Below are 15,449 nucleotides of genomic sequence, written 5' to 3' on the forward strand. Positions count from 1 at the left end.
ATTACAAAAGTTATAATTATAGTTACTATAAATGTTTTTATATTATTCAGTTTATAAATTAGTGTGCACTTTTCTTTTCAGCATTAGCATGCTCATGAATCTGTGACTCAACTTGACATATAGGTTGGTAGACCTAATACTAATGTATATAAATCAGGGATCAACCTTTATCTTGAGTTATATATGATGAACCTGGTGCAGTTTTGTGTATAGAATAACTAATCATCGTAGTTTTTTCTTTTTTTTATATATATCAAAATTATATATTATGATAAGTTAATTTTCCGAACCATATATCCATTTAATAACTAAACTACACATTATTACAAACTCAATCATAAAACCAGAATATATAATATTATTTTTTTTATACTGAAAATTCAAAACTTGAAATTGACTTTATAATAAAATGTAAATACACAACTAAATTGTACAAAAGAACTGAACAAAATATTAGCTAATTATATAAATATATTTTACTAATATTCTCTCGTAATTAATACACTAATGGTTATTGAGAATACAAGTATACATTAACTCCCCTGCACTTGGACCATAAAATCAAGTAGTTGATAAACAGAGCAAATTTAACATTATGAAACAATAATAGAAAAAAATATAAACATATATGTGTATATTATTATAGTAATAAAATTTAGAACTTGATTGACTTTAACTTTACAAAACTACTCCCTGACGCATAAACATATACACACCACCAATTGAGTTAATGAAAAAAACCATGTACCAGTGCTTAGGATTTTAGACCTATAATATTTTAATATAACAAATTGATACACGTGATGTTATACCCAGTCATGAAAGTCATGTGTCCTACCATATCAATTTAATTACATGAATCATGATACTAATGTATAAAAACTGAAATCTACATAATCAACACTATGGTACTAAATTAATTACAAAAAACTAGGAGTACATGTTCTTGTTGTTATCGGATTGAAAAAGGATCGAAAAAGGATAAACCAACAAGTTATAATATTAACACGACGCCTCAGCTTTCTCTTCTCTGTTTCTCTCTCCGCAGTCTCGCAAATCCTAGGGTTTTATTATTAGACTTGGCTACTCAAACTATAAGTGAATGGATTAATATATAGTGTACTAAATATCCTATACTTTATATAATTAGAATTTTAATAAACAATTGAACAAGTTATTTTTCTTTTCTAATTAGTAAATATTAAAATCACTTATTCTAATTTTAGTCTCAATCTCAATATTATTATTATTATTATTATTATTATTATTATTATTATTATTGAATTCAAGTATATTACACTGGTAATAAGAGGATTCTGAAAATAATTGATGTTAATGTTCCTAAATTTGTAGGACAAACAAAGAACAAAAAATATTTGGTGGGATTTTCAGTCGGTACCTTTGAAATAAATATTACTCAATATTTGAGTGATTTGCTGTTTAGTACATAACTACTTGAATTAAGCCAAACTAACCCAATTAGTAGGAAATGTTTTTAATGTAAGTAAAATTAATTTCCAGGTTCTTCGAGTACCGGGGAGAAAGCAAAAAATCATGTTGTTTTTTAGTTTTTAATATGCAATCTGTATCAATTATGTGACCTCTGGGATAAGTAAATACATTGGTTCCATTATTCATATTTTAGAGTTTACTGGGTTTGAGATATGCTGGATTTTGCAGTTGATTCAGATTGTTATAAATATTTTTGTTCCAGCGAGCTTCCAACCTAGTCAGCAACATGCTCCAAGGTATTAAATTTTTGAATCTTCAGTTATATGATAGGTTTGCGAAATCTTCCTTATGATTTATTTTAAAATGAAATTTTCATATTGAATGTCATACTTACTATTGTATTAGCTAAAAATTAAACATTAATGTGATGTCAGGCAAATATAAAGTTCATTTTACAGACTATTATGTACAGTGTCATCAATGGCAAAACTGTGTGGTACTTCCTTATATATTTCTTGCATTAATTTTTTAAAGGGATTAAGATAACAGTAGTAGTTAGAGTAGACTACTAAACGAGGGCAGAGAACACATGATACCGCCATCGAGAGAAATGAATCTGAATAACAAAGTGTTGTCATGTGCAAAGAAGAAGAAATAAGCATCAAATAATGTAGATTACAAGAAATTATGAAAAACTCCTGGTACAAATAAGAAAGAACATTTTGAATATGCTAAACATTATAGTGAGATAATAATGCAATATTATCTCACTATTCCTTCAATCCGAACTTCTCATTAATCTCATAACCATATGTATTTAACAACATAAAATACAAATATTTTCAATAAGTTTCTGCAATGCCCAAAGAAATTATCATTTGTAATCACATGCAAACTGTTATGTACTTGAAAATCCCAGTGTCATGGTAAAATCAATATTTCAAGCGTCCAAAAAAGGATTGAAACAACACATTCCTTTACAATGTACAGTGTGTTAAATTGTAAACATGTAAAAGTTCAATTCTCCTCATATCTCTTACACGATATGCTTTATATCAACCATTTTATTAGTCTAATTTTTGTTTCATTAGGCCTTATGTTCACAATAAAATGTCCTCAAACAAATCATCTTCAATCCAGCGCTTGCAGCCTGCCGGTCGAAGTTTGAGGCACCTAATTAATGCCAAATCATGATACACCATTAAGTTAAAATCCAAGGATTCAAATGTCATGCTGTTAGGCACCAATCTATGATAGTTAATTCTTCACGATTTACCTTCTCATTAGTCTACTGGATTAAATATATTCGCCAGTTGATGGTCCTCTACTTGAACACACATATACTCTTCTGCATCATTGAACATCAAACTATAGGACCATCAAACTCTGTATAGTAAATAAAGTATATCAAATTGTTATTGCTTATTCAGATGTAACATTTTTTGTGAGTACATATACTTGTTAAGAAAGATAAATGAGGTATTGTACATGTTATACTAGTGAACAAAGTTTTTCGATTCTTACTGAGGTCTCTTCTTATGATCTTTGTGAACACATATAACCATTAAAAAATCTTAGTACACGTCTTGCTTAACGCTCAAAACTTTTTGGAGAAGAAAATTCTTGAATATTTATTCAAGTATTTTACCAAGTAATAATTCCTGTAGTTTTCTTTACATATCACGATCATATTTGTTTGGTGCATCTATATATTTTTTAATAGTTCGTTATTAATAGGGTGATTATTTCATAATACGGTATTGCGATTATTCTCATTTATAAGAAGGAATATGTTGCATCTATATATTTTTTGTTATCTGAAAATATAATTAGAATGACGATCATTTATTTGTTTACGTTTTCAAAATATTGGATAATAAGCGTAAGTAGCGTGAGGCAAAGTTCTAATATCCTTAAAAAAGTGATACAAAAGGGCCGTTTGAAAAAGTGATTAAAAAGGGCCGTTGCCTAGTACTCCACTGACCCAACTGAAACCCAACACCATTAACATCAAAACTACCCCAAGTGGGCTCTTTTGTTTAAACTTACCCAGTACCCCAACTCTGTCTGAAGTACCGAACACGCCTCATCTTCCCCACTCCCGTTCCCCTCGCGTGAACACCTTACGTCATCTCAACCGTTCAATTACCCACGTGTCATAATCTTAATCACACACGTAAACATCTCAGCAACGTCATCATGTTAACCCAACAAACCACGTACTACAGTGGCACATCTAGTAATTAACTTCAACTCCAAGCCCACTCCCAAATCCAATCACGCAAATCTATACGAACTGCCTGTTCCGAACATGATCAACTAAAGTCTTTCAGTCTTCTTCACTAACCTATACATACAACCTATATTTACAAAGAACTCCTGCTCAATTCATCTCCACTGTTAGGTACCTTCTAGAACTTTCTTCTTATATAAATTTAATTTGTGCTTGTATTTATAATTTATGTATATGTAATTGGATGTATAGGTGTGATTATATGAAATGGGAAAAGGAAGACCTAGGTCAGTAGAAAAAGGTGGATTAGGGCAAAACTCAAGTCTAGGGTTAGCTAATTCTATATGTATACCACCTGCACCTGTGTATTATCCAACTGAAGATGAGTTTAAAGATCCTCTAGAGTTTATTTTTAAGATTAGGCCAGAAGCTGAGAAATTCGGGATTTGTAAAATCGTGCCGCCGGAGAGTTGGAAACCTCCTTTTGCTCTGGATTTGGGTAAGTTTACGTTCCCGACTAAGGCGCAAGCAATTCATAGGTTACAAGTTAGGCCTGCGTCGTGTGACTCGAAGACGTTTGAGTTGGAGTATAATAGGTTCTTAGAGGGGCATGGGGGGAAGAAGGCGAAGAAGAGGGTTGTGTTTGAGGGAGAGGATTTGGATTTGTGTAAGTTGTTTAATGCGGTGAAGAGGTTTGGAGGGTATGATAGGGTTGTGAAGGAGAAGAAGTGGGGGGAGGTTTCGAAGTTTGTGAGGTCGGTTAGGAAGATTTCGGAGTGTGCGAAGCATGTGTTGTGTCAGTTGTATAGGGAGCATTTGTATGATTATGAGAGTTATTATAGTGAGTTGAATCGAGAGGGGGAGAAGAGTGATGAGAAGAGATGTGAGGAAGTGGATGTGTTGAGTTCGAAGAGAAGAGGGAAGAGTCAAGGGGAAGAGAGAGTTGAGTTGGTTAAAGTAGAGGAGGGAGAGCTTGATCAAATATGTGAACAATGTAGAAGTGGGCTGCATGGAGAAGTGATGCTATTGTGCGACAGGTGTAATAAGGGTTGGCATATGTATTGTTTGTCACCTCCTTTGAAACAGATTCCAGCTGGGAATTGGTACTGCTTTGATTGCTTGAATTCGGAGAAAGATTGTTTTGGATTTGTACCTGGTAGGCATGTTTCACTAGAAGCTTTTAGGCGCATAGCTGACAGGGCGAAGAGAAGATGGTTTGGTTCGGGATCTACCTCCAGAATCCAATTAGAGAAGAAGTTTTGGGAAATTGTAGAGGGTTCAGCTGGTCCGGTTGAAGTTAAGTACGGTAGTGATTTGGATACATCTGTGTATGGAAGTGGGTTTCCTAGAATTACTGACCAAAAACCACATGCTGTAAAAGCAGCCAATTGGGATGAATATTGTGCAAGTCCGTGGAATCTTAACAATTTACCCAAGCTACAAGGATCAATGCTTCGAGCGGTTCATCATAGTATTGCTGGTGTTATGGTACCTTGGCTCTATATTGGAATGCTGTTTTCATCTTTCTGTTGGCATTTTGAAGATCATTGCTTTTACTCTATGAATTATCATCACTGGTATGTACCTCTTCTTTTAGCTATTTTGTTATGATTTTTTTTTTGAATTAGCTTAATTCCTCTCAGTACAAGGGTTCTCTATCTAAAGATGTATGTGTCGTAGTTCATTTTTTAATTTATCATCAATTTCATTCATTTTACTGAAGATGTGATGTCTCTGATTCCTATATGTTACAGGGGAGAACCAAAATGTTGGTACAGTGTCCCTGGAAGGGAAGCCAGTGCTTTCGAGAAGGTACCCTGTTTTTATGATGCTTTAAAATCGTTTCATATTTTTCCAAACGGAAAATGAATCCTACTCCCAGAAAATGTGCTTTCTGATTAATGATTCTTAGAAATTTGTGTCATGAATTCAATAAAATTAATTCTTCTTTATTTTTAACAACCTTTTGCTAAGGATTTTTATCTAGTGCAATTGTTCCTCTCAGCCTACCATTCAATTTTTCGATTCAATTCAGATTGACAATCAAAGTGCAGCAGGCAAAAATGTAATTCTATTGTACATAGAAAGTATGAGTCTTATATAGAGTCAGGCAACTAATAACAAGCTTCTACTTTTGCGTGTGTGTGTTCAACTATAAAAAAATATGCTTTCTTAATAAAGCATTGTTGTCTCAAGTCCCATATACAACAGTGGAAAATATGAAAAATAGTGTCCGGAAGGATCTAGTTAGGATGGAAGGTTTTTTTTCCTTCCCGAGGAGTTTAAAGATCCTTCTTTGCAGGTTTCACCAACATCCAGTTACAATATAAAGGGAAGAAACCAAACAGTCTATTAAATATCCTGTATTACAGAAGTATGTGGAATTACGTACAAGTAATTTGTGAATATAAATCATCTTGCACAGTGAGGGCATCACTTTTTAACCATCATTAAGCGGTTAAATCTGCTGTCTTATGCTTGTTTTTTTCAAAATCTATTTGTTTTGCTGCACGAGTTCTGTAAATATACGTGTACTAGGTGATGAGGATTGGTAGAATTTATTAATGAAGAGGTGGGATACCTTTTTGTTATCTCTTTTTATTTTCTATTGCAACTGGTTGTTGAAATACATCTTTGCTATCTGTTTCAAAAAATGTATTCTATCTATTCTTAGTGCCTCCTACTGTATTTAGTTACCCACTAATTTATCTTTAAAGGCGTAAAGGGCGTCTTGTCCCAATCATTTAATCAGCAGTGTATTTCTTGGTACTTGGTGGCACTGCTGTTATGTTAGTTGATGCTTAATTTGAACGTAGAAGTATTACCGTGCTTTTTATTTTTCAAGATTAGAAGTTCCAAACTTCTAACAACTTAAATTTTAACTTGTTCAGATGGTTTAATTAGTTTTCTTCTTGGTCAAAGCATTATTGTGACTTTGAAGTTCCCTTTGCAGGTAATGCGAAATTCTCTTCCTGATCTATTTGATGCACAGCCGGATTTGCTTTTTCAGCTCGTCACTATGCTGAACCCATCTGTTCTGCAAAACAGTAATGTTCCAGTTTACAGTGTACTTCAGGTTTGATACTTAAGTAGATACATGAGCTTTTAATATATTGCAAGATATTTTAAGAGTAGAAATGTATAGAGAATTTTTATGATGCATTATCTGTTCATTTCATTTTAGTCCATTTTGAAGATTAGCCAAAACCCAGTGTGCTGGATCGCTTGTTTGCTTTACACTACTCACTCTTCGTTGGTTTTATTGAAATGTTGCCATGCTTAATCGAATAATCCAAAGATTTTCAGGCAGACAGGTGTTTATACTTCTGATCAGAACTTAAACAAAATTTGGTGTAAACTCAAAAACTAAAGGTTGATCTTGTGGATTCGTTTGATCTCCTATTCCTCACCTCTGATTTCTTTTTTAGCCACATCTCGATTCCATTTCTTTCTATTTTCACGTTCTTCTTTCTGGTTCAATGCTAACTATGCCCCCTAGGTCATGATGACATTGTCGTGATATATATGATATATCATAGACAAGCATTTGCAATATCAGCAACCTACTATATATTATACGCTTCTATTTATCCACGGGATTTTGGGATAATTATTCTTGGACCTTTTACCTAGTTAAATACGTTTTATTGAAATTTATGCTCTCTTTCCGTTTACTAGTTCAAGTCTTCAAGATAACAATCTATATGTATTACTAAGCCATGATTTTTTTTCTATCCTAAGCTTTCACTTCTCCATCTGCTCTTTTATAATCACCAAGCATTATGCATGTATTACAAACACTATATATTAAATTTTATAATTTAAATATCATTCATCTAAAATTCGTATATATTTAAATACTTAGTTTTAAATTTTGTATATTTGTAGGTTTGAAGGATTCTTTTTGTACATGTTGAAAGAGTTTCAGTTAATCAAATTATTTGATACTAAGTGACATGAAACTCAGGAGAGGTTTTTCATTAATGCATAACTTTTTGTTATGCATTATTCTTTTTAGTCTGTTTCAGATATTTAATAACTTTTTGTTATGCATTATTCTTTTTAGTCTGTTTCAGATATTTAGGGAAAACCCTATGCTTTACACTATTCATCCACGTCACTTAGTTGAACTGAAATGTTGCCATAGTTTTACTAGAAGAAACACATAATCCAGCTTTTATCGAGATAAATATCATATATGATTATTTTTGGAACTTTTAATGGGTTAAAGTCTTGCCTTTTGAGATAGGGGGAGTACATTCTTGTAGAAATTGATGTTCTCTTTTCCGTTAGCTGGTCTAAGATAACTATCTATATATATATTACCAAAGCAATGTATTTTCTCCGACCTAAACTCTCACTTTCCCTTCACTTTCATGATCAATATATATAGATAACTATCTATATATATATTACCAAAGCAATGTATTTTCTCCGACCTAAACTCTCACTTTCCCTTCACTTTCATGATCAATACAGTCCACCTATTCTTTCTTAATCTGTATTTATATGAATATATGTTTGAAATATTATTGCATATATTTTAAAATGTATTAGAATATATTTTATTCAATTTTTATCTTCACACTTTAGTCCCTTGATTTTGGTATTATACCAAAAAATAAAAATAAAAATATTTTAATATTTGCACTTTAGTCCCATTATTTTTGCAACTTGGCCTTGATTTTCTAAAAACAACAATTTTTAAATAAAAAACATGTTTTTAAGACATCTCTGAAGCCTATATCTTCGGGTCAATTTATGATTTATTTATTTCAAAGCCAACTCGCTTGAGTTGGTTTACGGGCCTATTTATTTTAAAATCAGTTTACTTGGGTCACCCTAAATAGTTTTAGACATATTAATCTACATTTAAGATCTATTTTTTGGTCGGTCAACGTCTTATTTTTTTTCAAACCAATTATTTGAACCGGTCAATGTTATTAAAGGCGAGATGCGCACCGAGCCGAGGCGCCAGGGTCCCTTGGAGCCTAGGCGATGAGGCGCGAGGCGAGGCGCGCGCCTCATCGAAGTGAAACAAATTTACTTAGAAAATGAATATTTTATTAAAGAATTCTACAAAAACACCACAAATAAGAATATGAAACTTAAAGGAACTTTCATGTTGGATAAGTTTTCTTAGTATCACTTTTTCCGGTAGCCATTGCTCCTTTACCATGTAAATCATACATATATATCATTATGTAACTGGAAACACAAAAGAACAAGCATATACATGGTAAATTAGTATGGATTAACACACTATAACTGTAAGAATATATATGTATATATTTAATTGTATACACACACTCACACAATATATATATAAATGATACACACAGCTTTACTGAGAAGAAACGAAGTAGAATATACATGTATATGTAAGGAAATGTCTTCACGTTTGTTATTATTGATAACATGGATTTCTAAACACTTATGGGCTTAAAAAAGTTGGGTTTTAGGGCTGTTCATTAATATTTTGACTGTTTTTGCGCCTTGTTGCGCCTCTCCCCTCGGGGGGCGGTCTAGGTGCGCGCATCTGCGCCTCGGTAAGAATTATGCTAATGGTGCGCCTCGCTGCCCCTCGTGCGCCTCGGCGTGCCTTTAACAACACCGGAACCGGTTGATCGGCTAATTTATTTTAAAAATAATTCTAATTAAAAAAACTACAACTATTTTAACTTACTTAAATACATGGCTCATACTTATTTATTTTAAAAACTTACTTTCATGGGCCTAATTATCTTATAAGCCTAATTAAATTTTGATTTTAAAATATATAAACACTCACATTTCAAATCAATTTATAGTAAGAAAGATATAAAATAAAATATTAAAAATTATCAACAAGATATTGATTTTTGAAAATCAAGCGTCACGGTTTATAAGCTTGTACATGTAAATATAGATTATTTAATTTTATTCTTAGTAATCATCATTGGTACTTAGGGATGGCAATTTGTACCCCTTTTTTCGGGTCGGGTTTGGGTATAGGGCATATCGTTTCGAACCCGACCCGAAAAACTTGAAACTCATCCCGTAACCGTTCCAACCTGACCCCAATAACCCGTGTTAATATATAAGTATTAATTTATATCTTCACATTAGTATAATACTAGCCTAAAATTCGTGCGATGTACGGTTGTTTTGAATAATTGTTATTTTATTATTTTAATAATGTATTAATTATAGTTAAAAAAGTAAGTAATATATTTTTTTTAGCTCGAGACCAACAAATTATCTTTTAGTTTAATTTTTTTTGCTCGTTTTAATTGTATATCTTTTAGATTAATTTTTTTAGCCCAGTTCAATAGTATAATTATTTTGATGTCGATAGTATTTATTATTCTATGTTTTAGCCCAAACACCGTACTCGCCTACTGTGTCCGGTTATATATAACTTTGTTTAAGTGCCATAATTTTTAACGATAATATTATATAAGATAATTACGTTAAAATAATAAATTATCTAAGTGAGGACAATTAATTAATTTCAGCAAGTACCAAACAATTATCAAATTTTTAATATTTCGTCTATTATAATAGATCGACGCACTATGTCTATATCATTTAATTGCTCTCAATTTTATTTTTGCTCGATTGAATATTGTATTAGTTTAGCCTGTTGAATATTATATATTATTTTGTTTTAATCTGATGTCATTATATCAACCAACTTTCATGTTTCGATTTTAATTTTGTAATAGCCCGACTCGATAGTATAATAGGCCGCCTCAATAATATAAAATTCTTAGTCGGATCAATTTTATTTTTTATTTTAATTTAGCTGAGCCGGAAAAATCCCACTACTTATATGTAGTTTTCTTCGAATTTTATTTAGTCCAGATTAGTATAATTTGTTTTAGCCAAGATTAGTAGTATATATTATTATGATATAGCATGATGATGCAAGACAGGTACTAAAACAAGTAAAATGATAGATATTTGCGGATTAACCGCATAAAATTCACGCCTAATGTGATCCTAATGTGATCCAATCAAGCACAGAAGAGAGGTTTGTTTGTTAGTATCACAACCTATAACAAGAGAGAAACAATACTCAATTCAATAATCAATCAATTCTATTCAATAATGAAGATTATGTGACATTATATAAAAATCCCGAAATTTGGTGAACAAGATCCTAATAAACAGCAAACAAACTCTAATTGATAACTACTACCTAATAATTCTTATCTACTATATATAATATTATTCTTAACCAAATACATTCAAGTCAATTCCTAAATAATACTCCCTCCATCCCAAATTAGTTGTCCCTTTGACTTTTTATGCGTATTTTAAGGTGACTTGACCGCATATCTCCTGTAATTATTTTTCAAATTTTCTTTTTGTGAATAAAAAGTTTAAGATTTAAACTTTTATTCACAAAAAAAAATTGAAAAATAATTACCGGAAATATGCGGTCAAGCCACCTTAAAATACGCGTAAAAAGTCAAAGGGGCAACTAATTTGGGATGGAGGGAGTAATATAATAAATTAATATCCTTCATTTGGTATCATTCTCCTCGCCTTTGAAAAAAACTTGCCCATGAATTTTATAAAATTTGAGAATCAACGAACAAAGAGATGTCATGCCATAGCACTTGAAGACATCAAATTCCAATTCCATAAGCAATATTTTCGGAAATAACATTTGCATCGTTGATGTGGTAATTCCTAATGTGTTGTCAATGCCTAAAAATTCAACATATTCCATCTCGATGATGTTTTCCCGGTTTTCGACTTCTTCACTTTTAACAACCTCATCTACCTCTTCTTCAATGTTAAAACACTGAATAGGCGTCTTCTCAGTTCTCATTCTCTTGTTTTTCAGTGTTGATACACTGAACTTGGGAGTTTGAAAAACATGATTTCTTTCAACTGGGCATGGAGGAGGTTTTACAGGCAGAGTTGGAGGATTATGCCGCAGACCAAGTTACATCTTGCATTTGCATACTCAAATCTTCCAACTTATTCTCCAGATTTCGTAACCCCAAATAGTTTTGCTCAATATACATATTCAAGCAGCTGTTTACTTTGCTTGCATTAAATATTCTGTCAAAGGATTCAGGGCTGTTTTGCAAGTTCTGGAATGTCCTGTCAAAATAAGGATTCAGGGCTGTTTTGCAAGTTCTGGAATATCCGGGGGCTGCTGGCTGTTGACAGATTGTTGGCGGCTACTGGCGGCTTGAAAGTGGCTGCTGGCCTCTGTCTGGTGGCTGGTGTTGGCTACTGGATGCTGGTGGTGGCTGCCGAAGGCTGTTTGAGCAGTTTCTGATGGCTGCTTGACTACTGGTGGACTTCTAGGTGGCTGCTATGAAGTGTTTGATGAATTTTCAGAGACAAAAGAATTATTGGGCAGTGATTTTTATGTGTGTGGAGGTTAATTTTGGTTATGGAATTTGGGCGGAGGAAAGGTGGCTCTTGATACTACTTGATGCAGGACAAGGGTTAAAAACAAGTAAAATGATAGATGTCTGTGGATTAACCGCAGAAAACTCAGGCCTTAGGTGATCCAACCGAAGAATAATCACTATCCCTATGATTTCTCAACCCAACCCATAAAAAGAGAAACAATTCTCAATTTAATAATCAATCAATTCTATTTAGTAAATCAAATTACAATTGTTTATATAAACTCCTAAAACTTGACCACCAAGTAAAATCTTCTTATCTTCCTAATAAAGGAAACAAATCCTTTCTTATTCTTTACCCTAATATAGAATATTCCTATTAATACTTATATATATATATATCGTACTATATTAAATTACAAGTAAATCTATTTCTAGCTAATAATATAAAATAAATACAAATCAATATTCTAATCTTTCGTTCCGCATCACACGAGACCATTATACCTAACATCGAATTATTTTTTAATTTCTCCCGGTTCAATAGTACAATTTTTTTAGCACGGACAAATAATATATATTATTTTGTTGCCTAAAATATTTTACCAACCACATTTTAATTTTTTGTTGTGTTGTCTATATGTAGTTTTCTTTGAATTTTATTTAAGTTCGGATTAATATTTTAATTTGTTTTAGCCAAGATGAATAGTATATATTATTCTGCTCAAGCACGAGACCATTATAACGAACAACAAATAATATTTTAATTATAATTTTTTTTCCCGGTGCAATAATACAATTTTTAACATGGACGATAATATATATTATTTTGTTGCCTGAAATATTCATACCAACCAAATTTTAATAGATTATTTTGTTGTTCGAAATCTTTATACTGACCAAACATAATTTTATTGTTTCGGCAGTTATAATAAAATATAGATTATAGATGAGGTATTTTTTTAGATTGATGAAAAGTGTCAGGTGGCGTGGGTAGGGCGAGAGAATTGTGCGAGTGAATTTATTATTTGGTCTTCTTTTCATCTTAAATGACTTCAATTAAAAAATTGATTAGAATAATAGGAATTATAATTAGATTAAAATTAGAAGAGTTTAAAATATAAGGGTGATGAAGTAAATTAACAAATGACCGTAGCAACCAAATTTTTAATGTTTTGTCTATTTTTATATAGTATATATTTTTGGGTATCTTCAATAAGAACGAGGCCCGCCCCTTAGCGAACTTCCGGGGCGGGGCCAAAAAACGCGAGCCGAAATGCCTAGATGGCTCAGTAATAGTTTTGAATAGATATAACATACTATATTACTAATATTAGTATTAAAAAGGGCTATCTATTGCATTACAGACTGCTCGAATTCAATTCTACTCCTAGTAATTCTTCATCATAGTTTGTGGGAATCAAGGTGCAATTTGGTAGGGATCTCGTAACCCGAACCCTATCCGAACCTGAATCGGGTTTGGCAAATAAAATCGGGTTCCTGTTTGGTTTTTGCTAAACCTGTTTCGACCGAGTCGATTGCCATGTTACTTTAGTGATTGTATAATCTAAAATAAATTCATTTTTTTAAATAAAACAATCCTATACCAAGACAATGCAATTTTTTACACTTAAACTCTCAAAATTTTTTTCAAGAAAATGCCCAAAATGTCTTATTTTTTTGGATTTAACATGCTCACTATTTTCGGGATAGTGACCCTTAATGTTCAAATTGTGTTCTCTGAATATTTCCAAAGTCGATGTTTCTTTTGTAGCAGGATTGAGTGTCCCCTTTGCTTTGGCACTAGTCGACATCGTCTCCTCGTAACAAATATTACTTTAGGGGGTGATGCCAGACTAAATTCTGGCATTCATATCCTGAGTATTTGAATGTTACATATTATTGTAATTTACTTGTGTGCGTTTTCTCTCACAGGAGCCAGGAAACTTTGTCATCACCTTCCCCAGATCTTATCACGGAGGTTTCAACTGTGGTAAGTTCAAGTGTTGCCAGATGTCTAGGATGACAGTGAAGGGAGTTCATTATGAACGTCATGTGACCTCCAATGATTTGGATATCATATTGAGTCCTTGATCTTTTCACTTTGTAGGCTTAAATTGTGCAGAAGCAGTCAACTTCGCTCCTGCTGATTGGCTACCTCACGGAGGTACTGGGGCGGAGCTTTATCAACTTTATCGTAAAGCTCCTGTTTTATCTCACGAGGAACTTATCTGTGTTGTGGCCAAGGTTATTCCTCACTTTTTTAAGTACTCCTTCCAATTTACAGAAATTACATTGTAAGACAGCCAGTTGTAAAATGTCTAGTCATGTCATATTTCTCTCAACAAATAATTTATGGTGAGCGCCTACCTTAAGGATTAACATAGAGCTGAAGTAGATGTCATATTTCCTGTCAATTTGTGTATACTTTGTGCTTCTGATGTTTGGCTGCCTTGGTTAGCTGATTATGGTTGGATCACAGTCTTAATTAACCAGGACCATTACTTTCTTAGTACAAGCTTTACTAGTACTATTAGTTGACTGAAAAGGACCAATGTAAATAAGAGTAGAGGACTTAATGATATTAGACAAGATCACAACCAAGAGACCTAGCCAGCACCTGACAAGATAGATGCCCGATAAATAACAGAAATATCCCTGCCTGCTATTGCATAAATGCAAATGGAAAAATGACAAGAAACTCACTTTCTCTGTATATATTAGTGAAGAGATGAGAATTAAGCTCAAGGGAGGACCTAGGTAGGACCGGTAAAAGGACCAATGAAAACAAGAGTAGAAGGCTTAACAATATCGTACCATTACGCAACCAAGAGACCTAGCTGGCAGCCAACCAAATGGAGGCCCAACAAATAACGGAGATATCCTTGCCTGCTATTGCATTAATGCAGATGAAAATAATTGCTTTATCTGTATATATATTAGTCAAGAGATAAGGTAGTTATGCTCATGGCGGACCTAGTGTAGGACCAGTGGAGTTTATTGCCCCTGTCGGATTTTTAAAAATCAGCACTAAAAATTCTATATTTTATTAATTTTATGTTATATTTAACTTTATTATTAAAAACAATATTTTCAATTTAAATGAATTTCATATATTTTTTTCCAAAAAATTATAATTTTCCTAATTGCATTTTATCTTATATGGTGCAAAAATTCTATCTTATATGACTTCAACTTATGCTAAAATTATTTTTTTTCCTGTGTTACATATAAAAAGTTGGTAATAGATTAAATGTTCAATTATATATTTTACTTCACCCCCCCCCCCCAAGTTAACATAAATTCTGGGTCTACCCTTTATAATGCTCAGATAAAAGGAAGTAATGATGGGAACGGGATAGAGAGTTATAATTATTTGCAATTTAGGAAACCTGCGAATCGGCTGA

At 32.6% G+C, this 15,449-nt stretch overlaps 1 protein-coding gene across 2 annotated transcripts in view; it reads left to right on the forward strand.

Moving 5' to 3' along the window:
• The first annotated feature begins 3,700 nt into the window (after positions 1–3,700).
• LOC141666803 (lysine-specific demethylase JMJ17) overlaps positions 3,701–15,449 on the forward strand; it is a 28,244-nt gene continuing 16,495 nt past the window's right edge. For both annotated transcript variants that reach the window (XM_074473003.1, XM_074473004.1), the window contains exons 1-6: positions 3,701–3,856; positions 3,938–5,262; positions 5,440–5,497; positions 6,639–6,761; positions 13,978–14,035; positions 14,153–14,289. In XM_074473003.1, coding sequence (XP_074329104.1) covers positions 3,953–5,262; positions 5,440–5,497; positions 6,639–6,761; positions 13,978–14,035; positions 14,153–14,289 — 1,686 coding nt within the window. In that variant the 5' untranslated portion in view covers positions 3,701–3,856; positions 3,938–3,952. The remainder of the gene's footprint in view (positions 3,857–3,937; positions 5,263–5,439; positions 5,498–6,638; positions 6,762–13,977; positions 14,036–14,152; positions 14,290–15,449) is intronic.

Source organism: Apium graveolens, chromosome 6, assembly GCF_009905375.1.
Source record: "Apium graveolens cultivar Ventura chromosome 6, ASM990537v1, whole genome shotgun sequence".
In the NCBI taxonomy this organism is placed as follows: Eukaryota; Viridiplantae; Streptophyta; class Magnoliopsida; order Apiales; family Apiaceae; genus Apium; species Apium graveolens.